The sequence below is a fragment of the Furipterus horrens genome, unplaced genomic scaffold, assembly GCF_987537825.1.
Source record: "Furipterus horrens unplaced genomic scaffold, mFurHor1.1.pri manual_scaffold_17, whole genome shotgun sequence".
Lineage (NCBI taxonomy): Eukaryota > Metazoa > Chordata > Mammalia > Chiroptera > Furipteridae > Furipterus > Furipterus horrens.
In genome coordinates, this window is record NW_028327187.1 from 10,219,279 (window position 1) to 10,245,689 (window position 26,411).

At 51.5% G+C, this 26,411-nt stretch overlaps 1 protein-coding gene across 1 annotated transcript; it reads left to right on the plus strand.

Annotated features, from left to right (window-relative positions):
* Positions 1-26,411, plus strand: NALF2 (NALCN channel auxiliary factor 2). The gene is made up of 3 exons (XM_090264391.1): positions 1-1,350; positions 25,232-25,403; positions 25,788-26,411. The coding sequence occupies exons 1-3, from the start codon at positions 490-492 to the stop codon at positions 26,171-26,173; spliced, it is 1,419 nt and encodes a 472-aa protein (XP_090120517.1). The 5' UTR covers positions 1-489; the 3' UTR covers positions 26,174-26,411.

The following is a 26,411-nucleotide window of genomic DNA, read 5'->3' on the forward strand; positions in this document are numbered from 1 at the left end:
GAGTGGAGCGGAGCGCGGCGGCCGGGCCCGCACGGCGGCGCTGAGGGGCGCAGAGCTGCGCCGAGCCGAGACGGCCGGAGCGGAGTGCGAGGAGGGCGGCCGCCGGCGCCGAGTGGAGTGTCGCGGAGCCGAGGGCAGCTGAGCGGCCCGACACTATGAGGAGCGCGGCGCTGCCGCCGCAGCCGCCACCGCCCCAGTGCCCCGCACCGCCCCCAGCTGGGACGCCGGGCAGCGCCTAGCGGGCCGGGCGGCCGCGCCCGGGCTGCAAGCGAGGGAGCGCGGGAGGGGCGCAAGGACGGCACGAGAGCGCCCCACGACTCCGGCCTGAGTGGGGCCCCGGGCTGTCCGGCCTGCCTCACCATGCAGCCCCCGAGGTAGAGCCTGGACGGCGCCAAGGAGCGCAGAGCGGCGCGCAGCCCGCTCGCCCGCCCAAGACAGCCGTCCGGCCTCGCGCCTGCCTGCTCCCTCCCGCCCGGACCCCCCTGAAATATGTTCAGGGGCGCTTGGATGTGGCCCGGGAAAGACGCCGCCGCGCTGACTATCTGCTGCTGCTGCTGCTGCTGGGCTCCCAGGCCGAGCGACAAACCTTGCGCCGACTCCGAGCGGGCGCAGCGATGGCGACTGTCCCTGGCGTCCCTGCTCTTCTTCACCGTGCTGCTCGCTGACCATCTGTGGCTGTGCGCGGGGGCCCGGCCCCGGGCCAGGGAGCTGAGCAGCGCCATGCGGCCGCCCTGGGGGACCGACCGCGAGCGGCAGCCGGTGCCTCCTCGAGCGGTGCTGCCACTGCCGCCGCCGCCGCCAGGCGAGCCCAGTGCGCCCCCGGGCACCTGCGGCCCCCGATACAGCAACCTGACCAAAGCCGCCCCCGCCGCCAGTCCCGGGCCGGACTGCGGCGGCGTCCCAGAGCCCACGGGGCTGGATGCAGCTTGCACCAAATTGCGATCTTTGCAGAGACTTTTCGAACCGACTACCCCAGCTCCCCCTCTGCGGCCCCCTGACTCTCCTTCCCGTGCCCCGGCCGAGTTCTCCTCCGCCAAAAAAAACTTGCTCAAAGGCCACTTTCGGAACTTCACTCTCTCCTTTTGCGACACCTACACGGTCTGGGACTTGCTGCTGGGCATGGACCGCCCCGACAGCCTGGACTGCAGCCTGGACACCCTCCTGGGGGACCTGCTGGCCGTGGTGGCCAGCCCGGGCTCCGGGGCCTGGGAGGTGTGTAGCAACTGTATCGAGGCGTACCAGCGGCTCGACCGACATGCTCAGGAAAAATATGACGAGTTCGACCTCGTGCTGCATAAATACTTACAGGCGGAAGAGTACTCAATCCGGTCCTGCACGAAAGGCTGTAAGGTAGGTTCTGGCGTCCGCGGCCACGCGGCGGGAGCCGTGGCGATGGGACGGGGGCCGGGGGGGGGGTCTTCCTCTCTGGCCACTACACCTTCTCCCGTCACCCCCACAGTTCTCAGTGCTGCACTAAGCGTGCTACTTTGGGACCCGCCCCGGAGAAGGGGCCTCGGGGATTCAGGTCAGGTCACCGCCTGGCCAACTTCTATTCATTCCGAGATTGGGTTTGGTCCGACTGGGGCCTCCTGGCGCCCTGCCCTGCCGGAGGGAGGGAGGGAGGGGTCATGGGACCCTGGGCTGGCAAGGGGATGGAAAGAGCGATCTGCCTCTCCTAGCCTCCATCTTCAGCCAGCGGTACCCTCTTCCTTTCCTGGGCTGGAATTGAACGTCTTGAGACTGGCTGGTGCACGGGGAAGGCCAAAGGCGGAAGGAAGAATACTGACAACCTAGCCTTCATCCTTTAGTCCCTGCGAATGAATGGGCTGGAGGGGGGGCACCCTGATGCTGGGGCACACCATGGTGTTGACCTTATATGACCTGAGGTGGCTGGTCAGAGCCTAGACAGGTGGAGCACAGGGGTGTCTGTCTTCTCCCAAGGAGAAGCTCCTTGCCAGCTCCTCTTACCATGACAAAAGAAGGAGCTGAGAACAGGCCATAGCGACTTGTGGGAGGGCCACTGAAGGTTGGTGCATTACCAAATTCCCAGTGCCTTCCCAGCGCCCTGGCGTGGCAGTGGAAGGCAGCTGGTTTTCTGGCTGCTGGGAACAGGAATCCAGAGGAAAGGCGAGGCCACTGCAGAACAGGCCTGCCTAGGGCAGAGCTGAGTTGGGAAACTTCTTGACCCTCAGCAGGGTCGTTCTGGACAGTAGGTGAATGGGGGCTGTAAACATTTGGGACACAGTGATATTACCCTGTTGGCTCAGCCTGGCCAGGTGGCCTGGCTTTGGGAGGAAAGAGAACAGCAAGGTCAAAGGGTCAAGTGACAAGGAGACCGTGGGGTGGTGGCCTGAGCCATCCTCAAGTCGGGGGTCTGAGAGCTGGAAAGGGGCACAGTCACCTCCTAGTCTAGCTTGTCTCCCACCAAGGCTTTGCGTAGGGGCAGAAAGTGACCCTTTCTGTCCAACGTGACTCCTGTGGACTTCTGCAGGGTTCCATGTTCTTGGTGGGCTCCTTAGGGATTTAGGCAGGGGGTTGGGAAGGAAAGAGGTAGCTCCTTGCTCCTGACTTCACTTTCTCCTTCTCCTTTTTCCTGTTCTCGTAACCTAGCTGTCTCCCTCCCGCCTCCCTCCGCCTCAGCTGACTCACTGCCTCACTCACACTACCAAATGAGATATTCCATTTCTTAAAGGTGTACAGACAGATACACACACACATACACACACACTGCCATACGCCGCCACCGCTACCCCAGGCAGAGCCACACAGAGATACAGAGAGGTTGCCACAGAAGCAGACACCCTGTCACACATGTACATCTTCCCACGATGTCAGAGACACAAAGGCAGAAGTCCCGTCACATGAAGAAGGACTCATTTTGTCATCTAGAGATAGAGACACACAGCCTTGGTGTCAGCCACAGATACACACACTCAGTGGGAACAGATGGACATGGTCCACTAGCAGAAGGAGTAAAGAATGTGGGTCCTTTAGGGCCCTCAATTCAAGCCCAGTGGCCCCAGCTTTCCTTTTCTTCAATCACCAGGATGAATGAGAGATCATGTCACAACTTTCCCATGAGGTTTTCCTCGTATTATAGTTGGCTTCAAGCTGGGTCTGATCCCACACTAAATAATAATCACTCCTGATTATTTTACCAAGCACTTTGATGTAGGAGAAAGAACACTGATCTCCATGATTTAGGCCTTATCAGCCTCTACCACTTGTTAACAGTGTGACCTTGGACATGTCACTTCAGCTCTCTAAGCTTTCATTTGCTCAGTTATAAAACAGGGATACTAATCCGTGCTCTGCCCACATCCTGAGTCTTTCGTGTGAGATTCAGATTGGAAGAGATAGCTGGCAGTATTTTGAAATAATAATATAACACCCAACATTGGTGTCATGGCTAGGGTTTTAAGCTCTCTCTCTCATATATTATGAGATCACAGCTGCCCAAGGAGACTGGTCATACCAGCTTCGTTATCCCCATTTTACAGATAAGGAAACTGAGGTGCAAGGGGTTCAAGCAGTTGCCCGAAGATCACTCAGCTAGTGAGCAGGAGTGACGTGCCTCCAGCCCACATGTTCTGGTGCTAAGTCTGGGTTGTTTTCCAGAGCCTCCCATCAAGTTCCCGGTGGCCAGGGCCCTCCCTCCTCTCCTTTGTCTCCTGGTCGCTGTTGCTCTCCCTCTCCAGCAAACTCCGCCTGCTCCCTTGCTGCCTGCCGTGCCAGGAGGCAGGCGGTGCCAGCTCCATAGCTTTCCTCCCGTCTTTCCCACCCCTCTCCAATGCTCTCTCCCTCGGCTGAGGCCTAGACGTAAAGGGCTCTCCATCCCACTTGTATTATGGACGCTAAGGGAAAAGACATCTCTGCTCTCCTCTTTCCAGCAGCCCCTCTCTCTTCGCCCCGTCACCTCACTTACACCCCAGGCCTTCTCCGCCAATCCCTGATCCTGCCCACAGACTCCAGGCCTGTGTGTTCAGCTCCAATCCCAGTTGGGATCCCTTGGAGGTGGTAACCATCCTCAAAGCTTCTCCTGGGTGAAGCACCCACAGCCTCAGGCCAGGATGAGGGGGCTTCCTCTACTTCTGGAAACCAAGCCTGGACCTGCTTCGGGGCCACGTGACCACCATCCTTGGGACCCTCTCCTGAATATCTCAGTCAGATCCTTCCTGGGAAGTCCCAGAAACCCTGTTCTCTCCCCTTGCAATGTCTGTCCCTGTTTTGGGCCCCATAGGGCTCCACGAAGCATACCTGTCCTCACTGCTGCCTGCGACACCTCCCAATTTAGTACCAGTTGCAACATTTGCTTAATGTGCGACTGACTTCCTCTCACCCACCAGGGCACTGTTAACTTAGGCCAAGCCCATCCCCACCCTGGCCTCTCCCAACCCCAGGGCCATGCTCCACCCCTCTCTAACCTCCCTGTGTACACACCCCAAAACACTTCCCACCGCCTCCCCTTGGCCCCCCTGGCCCTGCCTAGGGTTACTGGACAGCCACCTCACTCCCCACAGCTCTCCACCCTCGCAGCCCTGCAGTGCGGTGCCCCTGTCTGCTTCGGATTGTCTCTTCTCTCGCCTGTGCCCTTCCTTCCTCTAACTCGGGGTGTTCCGATTGAGGGGAGTGGTGGCGATGGGAACAAATCCCTGGCCTCTTCTCTCATAACTCTGATCCACGAAGGGCGCAAAGCCCAAGAGACGGACAGGTCTCAGCTCTCTTATCGGCCATCGGGCCGCAACAGTAAAGGTTAGTGCCAAGGAACGATGTGGTATGATAGTTCTGTCCTATTCTGAACTGGCCCGAAGCCACATGGGTGCCCATGTGTTTGGTTCTGGGTCTCACACTGAGCAGAGCAGGAGGAGGCTGGCACACAGGTTCTCCTGCACGGAGCTGAAGGAGCTCTTCCACCTGGAAGAGAGGCTGTGGTCTCTGCTTTCCAACCTCGGAAGAGCTGTCTTTGATGCAAAAGAAGAGGCATGTCCTGCTTAGTCCCAGGGGGACTTCGTCGTTACAAAGTCCTGAGTTCAAACCCAGCTCTTTCGTTTATTATCTATGTGACCTTGAGCTAGGGACCTTTTTCCCTCAAAGCCTCACTTTTCTCATCTGTAAAATTAACCTCAGCCCTGTGAGGTCATTATGAATGAGAAACCTGCACAGTACCTAGGTCTGGCGCAGCCAAGTTACTCAGTTAACAGTTGTTTTCTTTCTTGCAATGAGGGATCAGACTGCCTTAGGAGAGAGGGGCTCCTGATCCCGGGATCGGTCTGGCCTGATTCAGGCAGACCCCCGGAGGAAATGCTGTGGAGAAAAAGACTAATTCCAGATGATGGGCAGAGTTGGACCGGTGACCTCTGAGGTCTGTTTCAGCCCAGAGTTTCGGCCCATGAGCAGAGCCTGCTCCCCGAACAGCAGCACTGAACAGTAAGGGCTGGGGAAGGAGGCCTAACACCCACACACGGCAGGGGTGGGGGGGTTGCCAGAGCCAGCGCCTCGCCTTCTGCCCATACCCATTGGGGCCCTGCTCTTCCTCCACTCTGGCTGGCAGCTGTTTCTGCCTCGCTGCCTTCCTCTCTCCTCCCACCTGCGACAGCCTTCCTGCCAAACAGGACTCCAGGGCTAACGCTGAGGCCGAGAGCAGGGAGCTCCGGGCAAAGGGCAGGGGCCGCAGGTTGGCCGGTGGTCCCTGTTGTCACCCAAGCTCGCAAGCGGGCGCAATGCCCACAGCCAGCCTCCCTGACCCAGAGTTGGTGCGGACAGAGAAGGTGCTCTGGTCCCCATTTCGGAGTGGAGGAAGGGGGTGGCAGTCAAGAAGCTGCCTCCTGGGAACCATAGCAAAGCCGCCTCTGGGGAGGGGCCTCCAGATGCACAAGAGCTCACTCCTGGAGTTTGAGCACTGGGTTTCCTAGCAGGGGCAGGGGCAGAGAAGAGGTGATGTTTCTAACTTGGGCAAGGATACAGCGGGTTGAACGTGGGACTGAGCAAGTGGCCTCATGTTGCCCACACCTCTCCAGACCCCCTGATCCCATCCTGACCCATCGCCACTATTACCCCTCATATTCCTCCCATGTTTTTGCCCGCACTCGACACCCTCCATCCCACATACCAGTGACCCCGCAGCTTCCCCAATCTTGTACTCAAAGATCACCCTAGACCCTTCCCAAAGCACAGCCCACACCTCACAGTCTCGTTCTTACCCCTCCACCCCGTACACCTGCACTCCTCCCAGTAACTGCCTCCACCCCATGCCACCCTTCCCCCCCTCACTCCCTGCCCTGCTCCTCTCTGACAGTTGACCCGTTCCCGTCTTCCCCACTCCTCTCATCTCCCACCTCTTCCTCACACCCCTCCCAACCTTTACCCCAAGTCCTTACCCCCAGCCCTCCTGGCACTGCACCTCCTGCCCTTGACACCCCCATGCCTCCTCACCCCTCATACCCATTCACCCCTCATATCCTTCCCAGCCCACTCCCACTTCACCTCTCTTTTCCCCATCCCTCCTCCTGCCCTTCTTTTATCCACTGATCCCCTCCTTTCCTGTCCCCTTTATCCTTCCCCTCTCCCTCTCTGCTCTTTTTCTCCTCCCTGCCTTCTCTCCTCTGCACTCAGGGCAGACATGTGCACATGTGCTGTGCACACACTTAGACACACAGACTCACATGGACACACAGCCTTCTTCATGGCTGGTTCCTGACTACTATAGTCACCATAGCAACAGGAACCTCCAAGAGACATACACTGGTATCTCCTGAAGGTGGGGGTAGGGGGAGTTAAATGGAGGAAGGGAGCCTGGCAGTCTCCCACCTAGTCTCATGGACTGGCTGCAAGAGTCTGCTGAACACAGTGGAGGTGTAGGGAGTGAGGAAAGGGAAAAAACAGTGGGTGGGACTGAGATTAAAGGAGGGTCCGGGGTCTCCCAATACATCACAAGCATGAAAGGGTGCTCCTAAGTCACGTGGGTGCCTGTCGGTTTCCTCCCCAGGCATGGGGACCTCAGGCAAAGGGCGCCCGCAGCCTTTCGTGGTATGTGGGTGGGTATGGAGGGACGACACAGCAGGCTCCCGGGGGGTGGGGGGAGCTCTGTGCTGGAACAACTTCTCCCTTGGGGCAGTTCCTTTGTGTTCCCAACCTCTGAGGCTGTTCACCCGCTGTGTGCCCATGCAGACTGGGCATCAGACCTGCCCCTCCTCATCTCATGCCTGAGGCGCATGAGGATTCCAGCTGCAGGTGTTTGCTAGACAGCCAGGGGCAGCTTCTGAGGGATCTAGAAAAACATGGGCTTTCTGGAGCAACATAGTCCGATGCTGCTGACTTGGGAGACTCTGGGAGGCAGGCATCTTGTGTTCCCGTGGTTGTTGAGAGCAGAGACGCTGGACTAGACCTTTTTCCACGGGCATAAGAGGAGCTTCAGAAAAGCCTGAATTTTGACACCTTGAACCAGGCAGGTGCTTAGTAGAGAGAGTAAGGGCACCAGGCGAGCTACAGCTGGTCCTGGAAAGGGAAGAAGTTAGTACAGAGTAATGGGCTGCCAGAGCCAAAGCACCGGCTTGAATGGATTCTGGAGAGAGGAGCTGGAATCTAAGCCACAAGTCCCAAGGCCAGAAGGCTGGGCAGGCTGGCGCCAAAGAGGGAAGGGCTAAGAAAGGAAAAGAGGGAAAGGAAGCGGCATGCTTTGGAGTACTTGGGAGATGCCAGAGTCTTTGTATGTGTCCATGGACTCATTTTATTCTGACAACCATCCTAGCAGGCAGATACTATCATTTTCCCCACGTTGCAAGTGAGAAAACTGAGGCTCAGTGAGGAAAAGTGCCCAACCCAGACCACACAGCTAAAAGGCGGGAGGACTGTATTATAAACCCAGGTATGTCGGTTCTTTTCCCTAATGCATGCACGTATAAAAGCATTAATAATCTCCTCCACCTGCCTGAGGTGATCAATGCCCAGCTGGCTGCTGAGGGACTGGGGTGAGAATTGGACTGATGACAGGTGAAGTCCAGCAGAGCCTTTTTTTAAAAAGGATTTTATTTATTTATTTTTAGAGAGAGGGGAAAGGAGAGAGAAAGAGAAACATCAATGTGTGGTTGCCTCTCACGCACTCCCAACTGGGGACCTGACTAGGAATCGAATCTGAGACCCTTCAGTTTGCAGGCCAACGCTCAATCCACTGGTCCACATGAACCAGGGCCAGCAGAGCCTTTTGGTAGCTTGTAGGGCCCCCCTGGAGCGTCTCAGATCCACAGTGGGGACCCACTAACATCCTCTTTGTTCAGTACCCTGGCCTCATGTCCTTCAGACCCAATGCCAATCACCAGTATCCTCTTGGGACAGTGATGGAGGAAGGCATGGATGTTTACTCCTTCCTTTGTCTGCAAGCTCTGGAGATGAGATGGGAGGAGCTGGGCTCCTCTTGCCCGGAGAGAAGGTATCTGTTATAGTCTCAGCCTCCATCTGCTGGAAGGGTCAGCTGGGGCAGGACAGAAGGTCCCCTAGGCAGGCCTAGTGCAGGCCTGTGCCCCGTCCAGAACCTGCTGGGAGAGCTGAAAGGGGGAACAGTGGCACCTTGTGACCCCAGAGCCTGCTTAGGCCTGGCCTGCGCTTTGGACACCTAGTTCCCACGCCAGGGTTTAGATGAGCCCTGGCCTGGAATGGCTAAGCTTCTTTTGGGGGTAGAAGGAGGTGCCAACTCACCAAGTTTTGCCTGCAGAGAGACTGTGGTAGTGGTGGGGATAGTCTTGTTTCCTGTCTTTTTGTTTGGTTTTCAGTAGATAGAATGACTACCTGGTCGATCTGTGAAAGGTGAGCATATCTGCTTAGTATTGAACTCAACTAAAGCTTCTAAACATGTTAATGCTTCAGAATTATTATAGATTCAGAATATTTTTTAAAATACCTTTATTTTCCAATTACAAAAAAAAATAGGCTTTGAGAAAGTTTGGAAAATAGAAGTATAACAGGAACAAGGTCGCAGAAGCACTCCTACTGTTATAATGTATTTCCTCCCGATGTGGTGTTTTGTGGTACCTGGATAGGTAGATTGATATAGACAGATATATAACCTTTTATTTTTTGTTATTGTGGTAATATACACATCTAAAATTTACCATTTTTATCCACTTTTAAGTGTGCAAATCCAGTGGCATTAAGTACATTTGCAGTGTTGTACAACCATTACCACTATCCATTTCTAAAACATTTTTGTTCTTCTAAACGGAAACTCTATACCCATTAAGCAGTAACTCCCCTCCCTTCCTTCCCCCAGCTCCTGATAACCTCTAAGCTACTTTCTAGCTCTTATAAAGTTGGCTATTCTAGGCACCCCATATAAGTGGAATCACACACTATTTGTCCTTTGGTGTCTGGCTTCTTTCATTTAACATGTTTTCAGGGCGCATCCGTGTTATAGCATTGATCAGTACTTGGACCAGCACTTCATTCCCTTTTACAGTTGAATAACATTACGTTGTCCGGATAGATGACATTTTGTTTATTCCCTCATCTCTATGGACACTTGCGTTGTTTGCACTTGGGGGCATTTACGAATAAGCTGCTATGAACACTCATGAGCAAGTATTTGTGTGGACATATGTTTTCATTTCCTTCCACCTTTTGTCTCTTGTGAATGATGTTGTTATGAACATTGATTGGTATACAAGTATTTGTTTGAATCCCTGCTTTCAGATTCCTCAGGGTATATATACCTAGAGGTGGACTTGCTGGAATCACATGGTAATTCTGTGTTGAACTCTTCGAAAACCTGCCATACTCTTTTCCACAGTAGCTACACCATTATACATTCTTACCAGCAATGCACGAGGGTTCCAGGGTCTCCACATCCTCAGCAACACTTGTTACTTTTTCATGTTTTATAATAGCCATCCTAACAGGTGTGACTATATAGTTTTAAAACATATAGTTTTCTTACCCTGCTCTTTTTAACGTTTTATTAAACGTTATACCAAGTATATTTCCATGTAATTAAATACTCATGAACATCATTCTTAATGAGTGTACAATATTTCATCACAGGAATATAGCGCAATTTATATATAGTGCGATATAGTCCTCTGTTGTTAGATATTTACTGCCAACTTGTACTATTATAAATAATGCTGTGATGAATATTTTGTTCGTAAATCTTTGTCGGACCCATGTTTCCTTTTTCTTAAGTAAATATTATCTCAATTCCTTTTTCTTATTTCTCTACTTTGCTGAGTTTATTATCTCCATTTGGCAGATGAGGAAAAATAGATCAGGGAATTGAAGTAACTGGCTTGAGATTTCGTAACTGGTAAGAGCGGACCCGAGATTTGCCTGCAGGACTGTTCGAGTTTTCAAACGTTTGGCACTCTCCTTTCGCCATACATGCTGCCACCCTAGGGGCCATCATTCTGGATCCAAATTGAGGCCTGGAGAGGGAAAGTACTTTGCTCACGGTCACATAGCAAATTAGTGGCTGAGTCCCTGCCTCTTTATGGGTGATTTGTCCAAGACCACACAGCCAGTTAGTGGCAGGCCCAGAATCAGAGCCCAGCACTGGCTAACTCTCCACCTTAACTGGAACAAAGGATTTGTAATGAAGAACATTCATGGGGCAAGCCGAGCAGAAGGAGCAATTAGGTAGAGTGCGCAGCTGCTCTGAGATCTTCCTGAATGAACAGACTGTGGGTTGGAATCTTCCAGGACAAAGCAGTTCCAGAAGCCCCTAACTGACAGGACCTGGGACAGAACTCATGTCTGAAGGGAAGAAAGCCTTTTCCCGAGGAGAGCTTGTAGCAGGAACAGTAAGGCTGGGGCTCTGAGTAGGAAGCTGGTGGGTTTGAAAGAAACAAAGTAGCAGTTGCCTCTTTTCAACACCTCTGTCCCCCAGGGGTGGTGTGTGCATGTGTGTGCATGTGTGTGTACGCGCGTGCACGCGCGCGCGCGCGTGTGTGTGTGTGTGTCTGTGTGTGTGTGGAGTATGTAGGGAAGAGAGTGCTTTGATGGGGGAAATGGTCCTTTGTAGCCCCTGGTACCCAAATGTCCTCCGCCCCACACACCACACGCACCCTCGCAACGAAAACCTTACTCATACACGGAATGGGCTGCATACACTGATTTTAGAAAAAAGTACCCTCCCATCCATTTCTAGAAACTTCTCCCCAACTTGACCTGAAATGTCATCAAAAAGATTTGTTTGAGTAACAAGCTAATTACTTCCACGGTGATAGTGAAATCGGAGGAACCATCCGAGGAGCAATGGAGCCTCTTAAGAAAGAGTTTGGGCACCAAAGTCCAGGTAAACCTGGCTTCCAGTCTCAGTTTGAAATCTGTCTTCTCCATAAAATAGTGGTTGAGACCTTGAATATATTCTTTCATCACTCTTGAAACCTCCCTTTCTCTGTGTTTGAAACCAAGAAACAGGGTCATTAGGAGGCTTAAATAATAACCTCCAATACGCTTATCTGTTAAGATCACAATGTCTGAAGTCAAAGTGCTCAAGAAATGATAGTCACCATTATTATTATTGGCTGTGTGGCCTTCGGCAAATTTAGTTAAACCCTCTTGTTTTTCCTGTCTTCACCCGTAAATATGTCTCCACCTCAGGGGGGTGGTTGTGAGGATTCGATAAGTTAATAATTGTCAGTTGCTTAGAATAAATTCTAGCATAAAGTAAGCACTTACTAAAGGGTACCTATTTTGTATTCTCACCTTAATTAGATCTGTTTAATCGAAATGACTGCTTAATACCCAATTGACATTGACAACAGTGGGGTGGAGTGCTCAGGAGAAAGGAAAGGTAATTTGGGAGCATGGGATGAAGTGTCTGATGTGGGGGTCAGATGTCAGGAGCCAGAAGGCAACTGGAGAGAGTCACATGCTGTGGTGGGGCCAGCACCTTGACTCACCTAACCCGCAGAGACCAAGCCAAGCTGACAGGTCCTTTTATCAGGTCTCTGTTTTCCCCAGCTTCTTATCTATCTAGCAAGGCACTGCATTTGGGGAAGGAGGTGAGGCAGGGGCAGGAAGCTGGTTTCACAATGATCCCTGCAGAAGACTTTTAGAGATGGCTTCCGGGAACTTGGCTTAGGACTGACAACATCAGGCAGACTGGCAACGCTGCGCAGACAGGCATCCTTGGGAGCGTGCGTAGGATTTTATGCTATGCACATGTGTGTGCAGCTCAAAGGAAGTGATGGTTGTGACTGTCACACTGGCACAATTCTTGTGGTCGCCTGCACAGCCATTGGGCACAGAAGCCCCCAAAGCTCACCTCCTGTCATATTAGTTCCTCTCTTTGGCTATGGAACCACTCAGTCATTCCCTTGGTGTGTTAAGCTGACCTGGCCCGAGCCTGTAGCCAGGTCAATGGTGATGGAGTAGTGATCCAGGATTGTGCAGTGCAGGGCCTGGGCATTTGGTGCTTTGGGGCTTTGGAGCTGAGTCTGCTGAGGTTGGTCAGGTCAAGTCTTAGGGATTTTGCTTTATTGTTTTTGAGGTTCATGGCTGTCAATCAGTTTATATATATTTTTATTTTATCAAAGTAATATATTTCCCTAATTTTAAAAGATGTGTGTAAACTACATATATATACTCATTCTTCAGAGATAGCTATTTCTTTTGATATTTATCTCCACATTTCTTTTTTTTTTTAATGTTTATTGATTTTAGAGAGAGAGGAAGGGAGGGAGAGAGCAAGAAAAAAAATCAAGATGAGAGAGAAACATTGATTGGTTGCCTCCCATATGGGTCCCAACCAGGGATCGAACCCACAACCGAGGTATGTACCCTGACTAGGATTGAACCCCCAACCTTTTTGAGCATGGGACGATGCTCCAACCAACTGAGCCACCCAGCCAGGGCTATCTCCACATTTTAAATGGTATGCCAATATTGCAATTTCTTGACTTTTCTGTTTTAAGTATCTGTGTGTATATCTTATATATATCCTTGTTAGCATATATATGTGATAAGTATGCTTGCAACTTGTACCTGTCTTTTACATGATAAATATAGATCTCAGTGCTTATAATTAAAACAGAAGCCCTCTGCTCCAACCCCTGAGTCTCACTCTTGAATTAAATACTTGCAAATCTCTTAGCTGTTTCTTCTGATATTTACCTCCACATCTCTAAATGGCATGTCAATACTGCTATTCTTTTTAAAATTTTTCTGCTTTAAATAGCTATTGACTTTTTATTTTATTAAAGATTTAGCTTTCTTACTACAAGCAGCACCACGTGTACACACATACTTCCTCTCCCCTCAGATATCCAATGTGGACATATCACAATTTCAGGTTTTTCACAGTAGTCCATGTTTACATTATTCAGATTATGACTATGGTTCACAGCTGAGTCACGTAGAATGCTGTGATTACATTTTCTCCCTTGGTCAACTTGTTTTCCTGGAGTTAATGATTTCCTTTTTGTTTGTTTTCTATGACTTCTTGCTGGTGCAGCCCCAATTTCTCCATCAGAACTGTAAAAAAAGTCCACGCAAACACATTAAACAGCCCATTACTTCCACCACTTTCCTGGAGCTCTTCGCCTTGCTCCAATGTGGGCTAGACGCTGGAGGCTTGGTTTTAAGTACTTGTGTTACAGTAGAATGAGTGCAGAGGGGAAACAAAGGCAGGACCCTCCGCATTGCAACCTGACAAAGAACTTCATGGAGGGGGCTAGAAGCGGAGGGAGACATTCTCACCCGCTAACTCAGCATTCCCGGGCCTGGTCCGATAATAGTGCCAGGTGTCCCACCATCACAGGAAACACCGTGTTAGCACGGGAGGAGGGCAGTCCTTGAAATTCTATGTGTCCTTTCCACTATCTGGGAAGGAAAGCCTTTGAAACTGTTTACATCCCAAGGCCAGAAAGGCGGGAGAGCGTCCACGGTGCCCAAAGGGAAGATGCCCATAAACCAATTTTGGTTAATTGCCTACCTCTGGTCACTATCTGTTCTACAAGGGAGTCCCCAATGCTTACAGAAAGAGCCCATAAATAACTTTGGGTAAGTGCCCCAGCTTTAATTTACTGCCTCCCTTCACTTATGTGTTTTGCAACAAGATGAACAAATGAAGTCTGAGGCAAGATAAGGATTCAGGCTAACAGACCGCCCCCCAACATACCTAAGTTTAGGTAGTCACCCCCCCCCCCGCCCCGAGAAAAGCTAGCACCGCCTTTATCTGTCAATCAATATGTAACTTCTTCACCCCCATCCCACCAACTATGTAAGTCCTCAGAACAAAGGACTCGCTCTCTTGGCTCTCTTGGTGCTCTTGGCCTTCTGGCCACCCTAGGGTGAGCCTGCCACCTCAGCTTTTGGCCACCCTTGCTTTTGCTCTCCCATTCGCTAATAAACTTTGCCTGCATGCTGATAGGTTTGCTGATCGGTAATTCTTAAGGGCATCGGTGAGAAGAACCAGAGTTTCTCTGATAACACTTGGATTTCAAGTACTTAGCAAACACCTCTTCTTTATATCCACCTCCATGGGAGACCCTGAGGACAATGCACAGATAAATAAGGTACAATCTCTGTCTTCTGGGGAGCCTACGGTCTCTAGGATGTTTAATTTATTCAGATATCTCACCAGAAGGCTTGGGCTCCTTGCAGGGACCTTTATCTAAGCTGTCCTCAATCCCACACTCCGGGGAGGCCTTCCGCTCTCCATCTCCAATGAATCTGAGAAGCATACATTACTGCCCCCAAAGAGCAAATGTGGTCTTAGGCTACATTAACAGAAACAAAGCTTCTAGGACAGGAGAGTTGATACTTCTTGAATCTGTGTTGATAAACTCTCTCTGGGCAACTGTGTCCAGTTGCAAGGGACCCAGCAAAACAGGAACTCATCTGACAAGGAACGAGCAGCGTAGAAGAGATACCTGGAAAAAACGGGGAATCGTTGGCTTCTTGGAAGAGTACTCTACCCATAGCTGTCTCCATTTTTCTTTCCTCACACTCCCTTTTAAATTGGCTCCAGACCGGTTTCTGCCCTGCAGTGAGCCTGCCGATGTGATAGTGTCTAAGTCCTTACCTGCTGACCACTCCCTGTTCTTTGAAAGCCTCTCCTCCCCTAATTTACAGAATGTCACTCTTCTGTTCCTTCCCCAGCCTCTTAAACCACTCCTCCATCTTCATCAGATTCCCTTCCTCCATCTGCCCCTTAAATGTTAGTGTTTCCCGGGGACCCACCGTTGATCCTTTTTCTCTCTCTGCTCACTCTCCTTAGGCAAGATCACCCACCTCCTTGGCTTCCACTATTGCTTTATGAGGCAGGGGGAGCTAGTTTATGCTCTGGTAACAAACAACTGCCAAATAGCAGAGGCTTAACACACAAAGAATGGTTATTGCTTGCTCACAATACATGTCCAAAACAGGTCAGCAGGGCTCATGGGCTCATGATAGACAGCAAGAGACCCAGGCGAGTAAAGGATTCATTTCAACACTGCTTCCTTCCACAGTCAGCAGCAGAGGGAGGAAAACGTGGCAAATCATATACCAGCTCTTAAAGCTTCTCCCAAGAGAGATCCATGTCACTTCAACTCACATTTCATTGTCCATGTCTAACTTCAAAGAGTATGGGAAAGTATATTCCTGTCGTGTTCCTAACGGTTAGCCCCTTAACCCTTTTTAAAGATTTTATTTATTTTTAGAGAGAGGAGGAGAGAGGGAGAGAAACATCGACGTGTGAGATATATCGATCGGTTGTCTCCCGCATGCCTCCCCCCCAAGTCGGGGACCTGGCCCATAACCCAGGCATGTGTCCCAGCTGGACTCAAACCTGTGAACAAGTGACCCTTTGGTTCACAGGCCAGCGCTCAATCCACTGAGCCACACCAACCAGAGCTAACCCCTTAACTCTTGATGACTCCCAAACCCTGATGTCTAGCCCAGACCATCCCTCTGAGCTTACACCATTGTGTTCAGCTGCCCCTTTGACATTTCTACCTAGCTGACCCACATTTCTTCAAAGTCAACATGACCAAAACTGAATTCATCTCCTTCATCTCCATATCTATTCCTCCTCCTGGCTTCCTTTCCTTAACACAAACAAACTCTTTTCTTAAATACTGTAACATATATCGGGTGCATTGGTTCAAGGCCATGTCTAGCGCATTCATACATGACTATTGTTAAGCTATAATGACACAGATACGGCTCCCTTGACAAGCAGAAAAAGAAAAAGATGTGTTAGGTACTATGCATCGAAAACAAGTCGCTTATCACAATAGTTTTGCAAGTGTTTTGAAAAGTATTTATGCCTCGAGCAGAGCAATATTGTTTGCAATGACTATTACAAACATCTTGCAAAGCCAACTATTGACAATTCTGATGAATGAATGTTAAAGACTTTTTTTGTGGTTGTTGTATTTTTTAGCAATATCCATGTTTCCATTATTTGAAAAGGAAAAATTTTATTCTTTATGTTTTTATATTTCTTTGTTTAATAATTTCTAGATTGTAACTGAAAATTTAAAAAATCATGTATTTTATTACAGAAATATAATAAGTGCAAATTGGCAGTGTTTTTAATATTTTTTGTTTTTATGTGTGGGGTTTTTTTGTTTGTTTGTTTTGTTTTGTTTTGGCATTTTAGCACATACTAGTAATGAATGTATTTCTCAGGTACTCACGACCTGTGCTGTAATTTCTTTTGACCGCAGGGTTAATGGATGAAACTACAGTACTATCCATCCTGCCACTCAAGCCAGAAACCTGGTAGTAATCCTGTACCCCCGTCCTCCCTCCTTCCTCGTATCCATGTTATTCTGTTCATTCTACTTCCTTGACATCTCTTCTCCCATCCACCCCCTTCTCTCTATTTCTTAGTTCTGCTGCTGCTGTCTTTGCTGAGGTCCCCATCATCTCTCCTTCACAGTGTTGTCTCCTAACTGGTCTCTCTACCTCCAGACTTGACGCCTACTCTCCCCGCATAGTCCGAAAAGTTAGTCACAGAAGCGATAAGCAATTAAAAACAAAACAAAACAATTATTTAAAAGTTGTTAAAGGCTCCCCCTCGCCTGTAGCAGAGAAGCCTAGCTCCTCCTCAGCATCCAGAGCATATCATAGTATGGGCAGGGCCTTCCTCTGCTTAGCACTGTGACGACTTATCATGATTGCTTCACAGGCTTGTCTCTCCTCCTTGAAGATGGCAACCTTGTCTCCTGCATCTCTATGACCTGCAGCTCCCCAGCACAGTGCCAGGTCCTCATGTGTTCAGGAAGGGATCATTGAATGGACAAATGGATGGGGAGACCTGAGTCAGGGAAGTTTCCAAATACCTGCAGGGCTGCCACAGGGGACAGGAAGCTGACTATCCTGTCGGTCCCAGATGAGCTAGTAGGAACCCTGAATAAAGCCACAGAGGCATTATGTCAGCCCAGGAGAAGGAGGAACTTCTTTAACTGCCAGAGTTGTCTGATGGTGTGAGCTGCCCTAGGGGACAGTGAGTGTCCTGAGGCAAGAGGGTCACAATGACTAGTAGCTGCATAGAGCTTGGCAGTGATGTTGGCATGGAGATTCCAACAGCAGATAGGAAAGTGGAGTGAGGCCTCTCACAGTCCCTTCCATTCCGAAGTGGTCGTCAACCTGCCGTCTCTGCTCACCTGACTGACATAGGTCACCTAGGGTCCCTAAGAGCTGCCCTTGCATTAGGGACACTGCTTCGTCACTAACCAGACTGACCCTGGCCAGGCCCACCCATCCCCTGCCCTATGAGCGGATGTCCTAAGAGGCTTGGAGGCACCAGGACCCTCTAGAACTGCACCTGCTCTAGGTTCCCACCTACCTCTCCAGCCATCTCCCCCACCTTCCCTCAGAGCCAGGCCAGGCCACTTGGACTCATGATGGCTCATTCTCAGAAGCAGGAAAGCTGTCGCTGATTTGCAGAGCCACCTCAATAAAGCCACGTCATCCACCTGGATTTGCCCCGTAAGGCCTCTAATCCCAGGACGGTTATGCCAATCCCAGTGAACTACTGCTGTCACCAGAGTTATGCCCACAGTCTCCCTCCCCCGGGACTGGAGACCCTGACTTTGACCTAACCCTGTTCTGATCCAACCCTTTGAAAGCCCAGAATCAGGAATCAGAGCCCAGTTTTCTGTGTGCTGATGCATGCAGTGCAAAGAGGCATCAGATTACTCATCAGAGTACCTCCCTTCTCATCCTGGCTTTTCTGGGCCTCTGTTTCCTCCTAGGTAAGACCTGAGGGTGGGGTGGCTATTTCTGTGCTGTGGATAGTGGCTTTCATTCCCAAGCCCAGCCCAGATGGCCACCCTGCCTCCACGGGCTCTGCAGCTGCAGCTCCTGGCCAAGGGTCCCAGGGGTACATTAAGAAAACAAGCAGCCGTGAAGATGAGGTCTGTGGGGAAGATTTGAATGGGGAAGCATGTCCTAAGGAGGGGAGCCCCATTGGAATTCAAGAAGGAAACTGTTGACTTCCTGGTTGGCGAGAACTGAAGCTCTCCTCCCTAGAGGGTTCTGCAGCCCCCAGACCAAGGAGTCCAGAACAGCCTCATCCTCCTAAACCCTCCAGCCCTGGCTTTGGCTTTGGGCTGTGTGTGTACACAGGCACTTGTGTGGCACTTGTGTGCATTTATGCAGCAGCCTGGGGGCCAGAAGTCTGGCGCTTCTTTCCAGGGGAGCGTAGGGATGAGAATGCCCTGGCCAGGGCTTCCAGCCAGGGAGCGGGAAGGTGAGGCTCTCCCTGTCCTCCCTCTCTGCCCTGAACTGGCAGCTGCAGAGCCCAGGAGGGGTGGGGATCCCCTTCATCTTGCCTGCTGGCATTTCAAGAGTGGCTTAGCAGCCCAGCTGGGAGGAGGGGTGGGACAGCCTTTCCAGCTTCCTTTTTGGGTTAATTGGTGTTCCCTCTAGTTACTCCCTGCTTCCTTCCCATCCCAGTTCCCATAGCAACTTGGCTATAGCAGCCAGAACTTGATTGAGCCCAGCGGTGGCCTGACTGAAGTGGGAAAGGGGATTCTATCAGAAAAGGAGGGCACTACCAGGCCAAGGCTTCCCACCCCACCCAGCCTCTACTGCTACCTCGGAGGCCCAGGATGGGTAAGCTCAGAGGAGAGGGCATGATGAAGAAGCCTGTTCTGCCACGGCTGGAGTTGGAAGAGCCTGAAAGCCCAGAGCAGACCTGGTTTCTTCGCTCTCCTCCTCTACGTACACCCTTGTGACCTGCCTGCCTCCTGAGTTGGGACTTCAAATTCACTGGTAGGGTTACCCAATTGGAAGAAGCCTGGAGCTGGAGTTGAGAAACCACTGCCACTATTTTATGAGTGTAGACAAGTCCTCTCCGTTTCCTAGGCCTCAGTTTCCTCATCTGTAAAATGATATCATACAGCTCAGCTGATGGTTCTCTGCATATTAAAAATATCTGAGCTGTTTTCAGAAACTACAGATGTATGGGCTCCACCCACAAAGATTCTGACTTAGTTGGTCAGGAGCGTGGTGTGAGCCAAGCAGGAGCTTTTTTTTTTTTTTTTTTTTTTTCCCTTTAAGATTATTTATTTATTTATTTTTAGAGAGAGAGAGGGAGGGAGGGAGAAAGAGAGGGAGAGAAACATTGGTAAGAGAGAAACATCGATCGGTTGCCTCCCTTATGTACCCCTACTGGGAATCAAACCAGGAACCTTTCACTTTGCAGGACAACGCCCAACCAACTGAGCCACACTGGTCAGGACAAGTAGGAGCATTTTTAAAAGACTTCCCTGGCTGAGTGGCTCAGTTGGTTGGAGCATCGTCCAATACACCAAAAGGTTATGGGTTCAATTCCCAGTCAGGGGACATACCTAGGTTGTGGGTTTTGATCTCCAGTCAGGGCATGTATGGGAGACAACCAGTTGATGTTTCTCTCTCACATCCATGTTTCTCTCCTTTCTCAAGTCAATAAACATATCCTCAGCTGAAGATTAAAACAATAATAAAATAAAAGACTCTCTGAGTGATTCTAATATGCATCCAGAGTCGAGAAGCGAGAGCAGAAGATCTCCAACCCTCTGGCCCTGCCTGAGTCTTGAGGGGTCTTGGCTCAGTGGGTCTCTCAGCTGACTGTTGTCTGGCTTGCAGACATTGCCTTTTCCCTGCGTGCCCGGGCTCCAGCAGGCACCACAGCTCTCCTAACCTGGCTCTTCCCGTCCTTGTGGACGGGTGCCCAGGGCCCCTGTGCCTTCACAAACAGGCCGGCCCCCTCTGGCTCAGTCCTAACGTGGATGAGACAGGGCAAGCTACTTAGGCGTGGCTAGGGAGGAGGGCTGCAGAGACCGAGGCAGGCTTGCTGCCCAGGTGGTAGCACTGAGAGCCAGACTTTTCACCTGAGAAGGATCCCAGGCCACCCGAAGCAGGTGGGCCAGCGATGGCCTCACCTCTCGTTCTGTGGACCAAGGAATTGGATTACCTATTGGCCCCTTGTCGCTCCTCTTCCTCCATTTCCCCTCATTAGCTCCTTGCCTGTTCCTGCCTCACCACCCACAAGCCTGGTGTCCTCCTCAGGCAATCTGCTCACCCACTTGTTGCCATGGTGACTCTGGCTGGGGTGGGGGTGGGGCTTGAGGGAGGGTCGCTGCTCGCCCACGGTCAAGCCACTCCTCTTCCCCTCTGGCTCCCTCTCTCTCCCTCCTCAGACCTCCTTCATCTTTCCTTGAGGGGACCAGGGGCGTGTGCAGCCACTGCAGCCTGTCCTTAGACTAATTGCAGTTGCCTGGAGGGAGGGCTGGAACTCCAATGGAGCCTTCTCACCTAGGTGCAGAAATGTTGACCTGAAAGCCCTCAGGGAGAATCCCTTAAGGGCCTCTGAACCCCTCACCCCTCCCGTGGAAGAGGGGGTGATTCCACACAGTTCAGGGTGAAGCTTGAAGTGGACTCTGGGTCCAGGGTGCAGAGATTGTGGCAAGACTGCCTGCCAACAGAGGCTCATCTTGGCACTCTGGGGTCTCTGAGGTCCCGGGGCCCTCCGCTCTAGGGATTTCCTCTTCTTTCCTGCCTTACATTTATTTCTTTCTCCTACTCTCTTTCTCCTTCTGCTCGCTCTTTCTTTTTTTTAAGGATTTTATTTATTTATTTTTAGAGAGAGGGAAGGAGGGGAAGGGAGGGAAACATCACTGTGGAGAAACATCAGTGTGTGGTTGCCCCTGGAACACCCCCAAATAGAGACCCGGCCTGCAACCCAGGCACGTGCCCTGACTGGGAATCAAACCAGCGACCCTTTGGTTCGCAGGCCAGCGCTCAATCCGCTGACCACACCAGCCAGGTGCTTCTGCTCTTTCTTAACCCCTACTTTCTAATATTCCCATCTTCCTCACTGCCTCCTTTCTCTCCCTGCTCACTCTTACCCTCGTCTTTCTGACTCCCTCTTTCTCGGCCCTCATCTTCACAGCCCCCTCCTACCCCCACCTCCTCACCCCCTGTTCTTTCTCACATTCCTCTCCTTTCACCCTTACTGCACCTCTTTACCTCCCGTACACCTTCCCTCTCTTTGTTACCCCGCTCTTTGTCCTTAACTCTCTTTTTTCCTAACCCTGTTATCAGCACTATTTCCTCCAACCCCCTACACTTCCTTACACACCTCCTCCCTTGTAGCCCCTTACCCCGCTGCCACTCTCTTCTGCCCCTTGGCCCCATCTCTGACCCCTCCAGCTGTCTCTTACCCTGCCTCTACCTTCCCGTGTTCTTTTCCACCCCCCTTTTCACTCCCTTCTCATTCCTTTGCACATACCTTTTATCCCAATAATTTCACTTTCCGTTCACATGAATAAAACGTAACACAGGCATGCCACAGACGTGTGCACAAAGATACTTCCTGAAGCATTATTTATAATAGTGAAAACTTGGCAATAACTTAAATGTCCGTCCGCAGGAGGTCAGTGGTATTTCCAGTCCACTCATACAAGATCATTCTGTTCTGTCAGCACATCATGCTCACCTCCACAGCTTTGTTGAAGCTGTCGCCTCAGCCAGGAATGCCCTCTCATCTCATCCCTACCCAACCATCTAAAATCCTACTGTGCATCCTCACTCAGCTACTATCCCCTTGCTGAAATCTTTGGCAACTTTTCTGTTTGCTCCCCTCCAATGGCCAGTGCTTGAACCTGGCCTGTGGTATGGATCATATGGTAGAGATTCAAGTTCCACGTGTCTCCTCATGAAACTGGAATTTCTCTGAGAGCAGGGACCTGGCCTCATTTACTCGTCCTGTTCAGACCGTTTTGACCTGTATTGCACTGAGTACACAATGGTCCATAAGACAAGCCCGTGTCTGTTTTCATGCAGAGAAACACAAAACAAAGATGCCGCCGATGTCATCCTCATGGTGAATAGTTAAGGAAAAGAGAGAATGATGAGGGTCAGCCTCTAGCTACAGTGCTCAGCGAAGACCCCCTCTGAGGAGGTGATATTTGAACTGAGGCCTAAAAGCTGAGAAGGACCCAGCTACGCCAGAAGCAGCGAGAAGAGCACTCCTGGCCAAGAGAATAGTATGTGCCAAGGCCCCGAGGTGGGAAGAAGTAGGTCATGCTCAAGGAAAAGAAAGAAAACCTCTGCATGTGGACACAGCACGACGAGCCTGAAGGGAGAGGTAGAAAATGAGGCTGGAGAGACAGAGGGGCCCAGTTATGCAGGGGCTTCAAGTCTGTGGTTGGAAGCTTGGATTTTAGCCTAAATGCTTTGACGCATTGGAAGCAAGGGAATAACATGACACAATGGTGCGTTCTGAGGTCATTCTTACTCCCGTGTGAGCAGTGGCTTGGAAAGACCAAGGGTGGAGGTGGGAAGGCCAGATAGGAAAGTGTTGTCCAGGTGACAAATGCCAGTGGCCTGCACAGAGCTGTGGCAGTGGAACGAGAATTGGCATGCATTGTGGATGGACTGAGTGTGTGGATGCAAGAAAAGTGGGGATTGAAGGCTCACACCTGCAATGCCAGCTTGGAACCCCGGGTGGGTGGCCATGGCCTGAAATGGTCAAGACTTGAGGGTTAGAGCAACAATTTGGAGTAAAAAAAAAAAAAATCAAGAACTTCATTCTAAGATTCAGAGCATGTTAAATCCCAGATGCCAGCGAGATATCTAAGACCCAAGCAATGCTTTGTTCCTCGCAGGGTTGATTTCCACCACAAGCCACTACCTCCCATCACCAGTGGCTTTGGAAAAGGCCAACGTGGAATTACATTGCCAGTTCGTGCTCACAGTGGGGCTATTTGTATTTTAGTGTAAATGTCTGAGGTTGGTGTGAGATGCCCTGACCATGTTGAAAGACCTTCAGCAGCAGAATGATCTGGACCCTTGTTCAAAATGCAGATCCCTGAGCCCACCTCAATCCTCTTGAAGCTGAACTGGAGGGGCTGCTGCGTATGTAACAGGTGCCCCAGGGGATTCTGAGGCACACAGAAGTCTGAGAACCATTGCTGTGAGGAGCAACCAGGAGAAGGTGCCCCTGAAGATATGAGGACTGGGTGTGGGCAGGGCTCCCACTCCAAGCATGAGAGTTGCCTGGGCATCCTGTTAAAATGCAGCTGCCGCCCTGACCGGTGTGGCTCTGTGGATTGAGCACTGGCCTGCAAACCAAAGGGTCTCTGGTCCCATTCCTGGTCAGGGCATATGTCTGGGATGCAGGCCAGGTCCCCGGTTTCGGGCGTGTGAGAGGCAACTCGATGTTTCCCTCTCTTTCTCCCTCACTGCCCCTCTCTCTCAAAGTAAATAAATAAAATATTTTTTTTAAGTGCAGGTGCTGCCCTGACTGGTGTGGGTCAGTGGATTGAGCATGGGCCTTCAAACCAAAGGGTCAGCAGTTCAATTTCCAGCCAGGGCACGCACCTGGGTTGTGGGCCAGGCCCCCAGTTGGGGGCACACGAGAGGCAACCACACAGTGATGTTTCTCTCCCTCTCTTTCTCCCTCCCTTCCCCTCTCTTTAAAAATAAAAAAGAAAAAAGTGCAGGTGCTGGCCCTGACCAGTGTGGCTTAGTGGGTTGAGCATAGTCCTGCAAAGTAAAAGGTCACAGTTCAATTCCTGGTCAGGAGCATGTGCCTGGGTTGGGGACCAGGTCCCCAGTCAGGCATCTACAAGAAGCAGTTGATCGAAGTTCCTCTCTCCCATCAATGTTTCTCTCCCTCTCTTTCTCCCTCCCTGCCGCTGACTTGGGTCTGGGGCAGGGCCTGAGATTCTCTGCTTCTCAGGAGCTTCTAGGTAGGTGATGGTATTGCCACTGGCCCGGGCCCATGCTTTCAGTGGCAAGGAGCTACATCAGTGATTCTCAATGGGAGATGATTCTTTCCCCCCAGGAGACATTCGACAATAGCTGGAAACATTTCTGGGTTGTCACAATTGGGGTGGGGGGTTGCAACTGATAACTACTAGGTAGAGGCAAGGGACGCTGCTCCATAGCCTACAGAGCATAGAGCAGTCCCTACTGCAGAGTTATGTAGTCTAAAACGTCAGTACGGTCACTGTTGAGAAACTCTAGGCTTAATGACAGCCAAAGAGTACAGAGCAGGGAACCTTTCTTAGCTAGGACCCAGCACCTATACCAGTGGGCTAAATGAGGGACAGGAAGTATACCTATGAGATAAAGCAAAGTCTCCAAATGAAGCATGGCATCTGCCCCCATCCACTTCTGGCCCACCAGCGCTGAGCATGGATTAAGTAGAGCTTGAAGGCACGTGTGGTGCCTGGTAAGGCAGATTCCTGGTTTTACTGAAAACAGCCCCTCACGTTTGTATTGCACTTTGGAGTTCACCAAACATTTTCCTACGGGTATTATTTGATGCATACAACACCCTAATGAGGAAGAGCAAGCATTATTTGATCTCTTTCTTGAATTACCGTCATCAGCCAAAGAAATGTTTGCTGAATTGAATAGAACTAAAATTGGCCCCATTAGAGGTGACCTCGGACGAGTGAGAACGCGTCTTTGGACCAAGCGTTAAACGGGAGGGCTGCATGGGACGATTGGTAAGATGCCTTCCAGCTCAGACACAGGAGTCATTTTGTGATTTTACCAGCGAACAGATTCTAAGTCTTGGACGATGGCAGCTTCAGAGACTCGGGACTCCTGGCTGTGAGATGGGAGATCTTAAGGGATGATGTAGTGGTCTTGACCCAAACCCTCTTCTCTTCCTGGGTCCTGGAGGCGGGTTGGTGAGCGCCCCGCCCCGCCCCCACATACACACACTACAAGTACACACGGGTCCTCATCCTTTTCCTCGGAGGTGGGAAGGGCCTGACGCCTGGGCTGACGCACTTTCCTTTTCCCACAGGCTGTCTACAAGGCCTGGCTGTGCTCAGAATACTTCAGCGTGACCCAGCAGGAATGTCAGCGCTGGGTGCCCTGCAAGCAGTACTGCCTGGAGGTGCAGACGCGCTGCCCCTTTATACTCCCCGACAATGAGGAAATGGTGTATGGAGGGCTCCCTGGCTTTATCTGTACAGGTAAAGGCAGGGCCTGGGGGAGGGGGGAGAGGGGAGGAGGCTGGGGCCCAGGGCAGACAGCAGGGAAGTCAGGTTAGAAGAAGGTTAGTGTCTGGAGGAGCCGGCAGTGAGGTCCCCAGATTGGGATAAGAGCAAGCGGGATTTGGGCAGTGAGCGGAGCGGCCCTCTAGCTGAAACATGCCCGTCTGGGGAGTCATCCCAGAGCAAGCATCTGCAGGCCCTGGGAGAGAAGAGTCCACCCAAGGAAGCGGTAAGGGGCAGGGGGAAGGGAGTCCTGGCCTAGGCTCCCAAGCAGCAAGTGCCAGCGCTGAAAAGCTCGTCTCTAGGAGATGCGCCGCCTTCGCCCCCTGGGCACCCCACCACGCCTTCCTTATCCCTTGGCAGGGTTGCTGGATACTTCGCCAAAGCGGCCGGAAAGCAAGTGCTGTGACGTGCAGTGGGTCTCCTGTGAGTCAGAGAAGAAGAAGTTCAAGGAGTCAGAGGCCCCCAAAACCCACCACCAGCAGTTCCACCACTCCTACTTCCACCACTACCACCAACAGTACCGCCACTACCACCCCCGCCATGACCCCCCGGGCCACATCAGCCACAAGCCCCCCCTCCTGCCGGTCTCTGGGGGCTCCCGCCTCAGCCCCAGCAGGATCCGGCTCTATGTCCTTGTGCTCATGCTCCTCCATACCATGGTGTCCTTCTCCAGCAACCAGAGTGGTGGGGGGCTGGGGCTGGAGGCACTGCCTGCCCTAGATGAGGGTCTGACTCGGGAAGAGTGAGGGCAGAGAGGGAGGGCAGACCTCCACCACACACAGACATCAGCTCCAGCTCCCCCAGGGGGATGGGGAGGGGGCTCCTCCCATGGGAGACATAGGACCAGGTGGGGAGGGGCGGGGGAAATGGGGGACTACACATTGTCCCCAACCTATCTCCACCCCAAAAGCAGCTCCAACAGAAGGGCCACAGGGCCCCAGGGAGCTGAAAAACTCATCCAGGAGAAAACGTCTGGAGCAGCAG

Coding starts and splice junctions, on each gene's coding strand:
- NALF2 (XM_090264391.1), top strand. CDS start 490: ATGTTCAGGGGCGCTTGGATGTGGCCCGGGAAAGACGCCGCCGCGCTG. Junction 1,351..25,231: donor CCTGCACGAAAGGCTGTAAG/GTAGGTTCTGGC, acceptor CTTTTCCCACAG/GCTGTCTACAAGGCCTGGCT. Junction 25,404..25,787: donor CCCTGGCTTTATCTGTACAG/GTAAAGGCAGGG, acceptor ATCCCTTGGCAG/GGTTGCTGGATACTTCGCCA.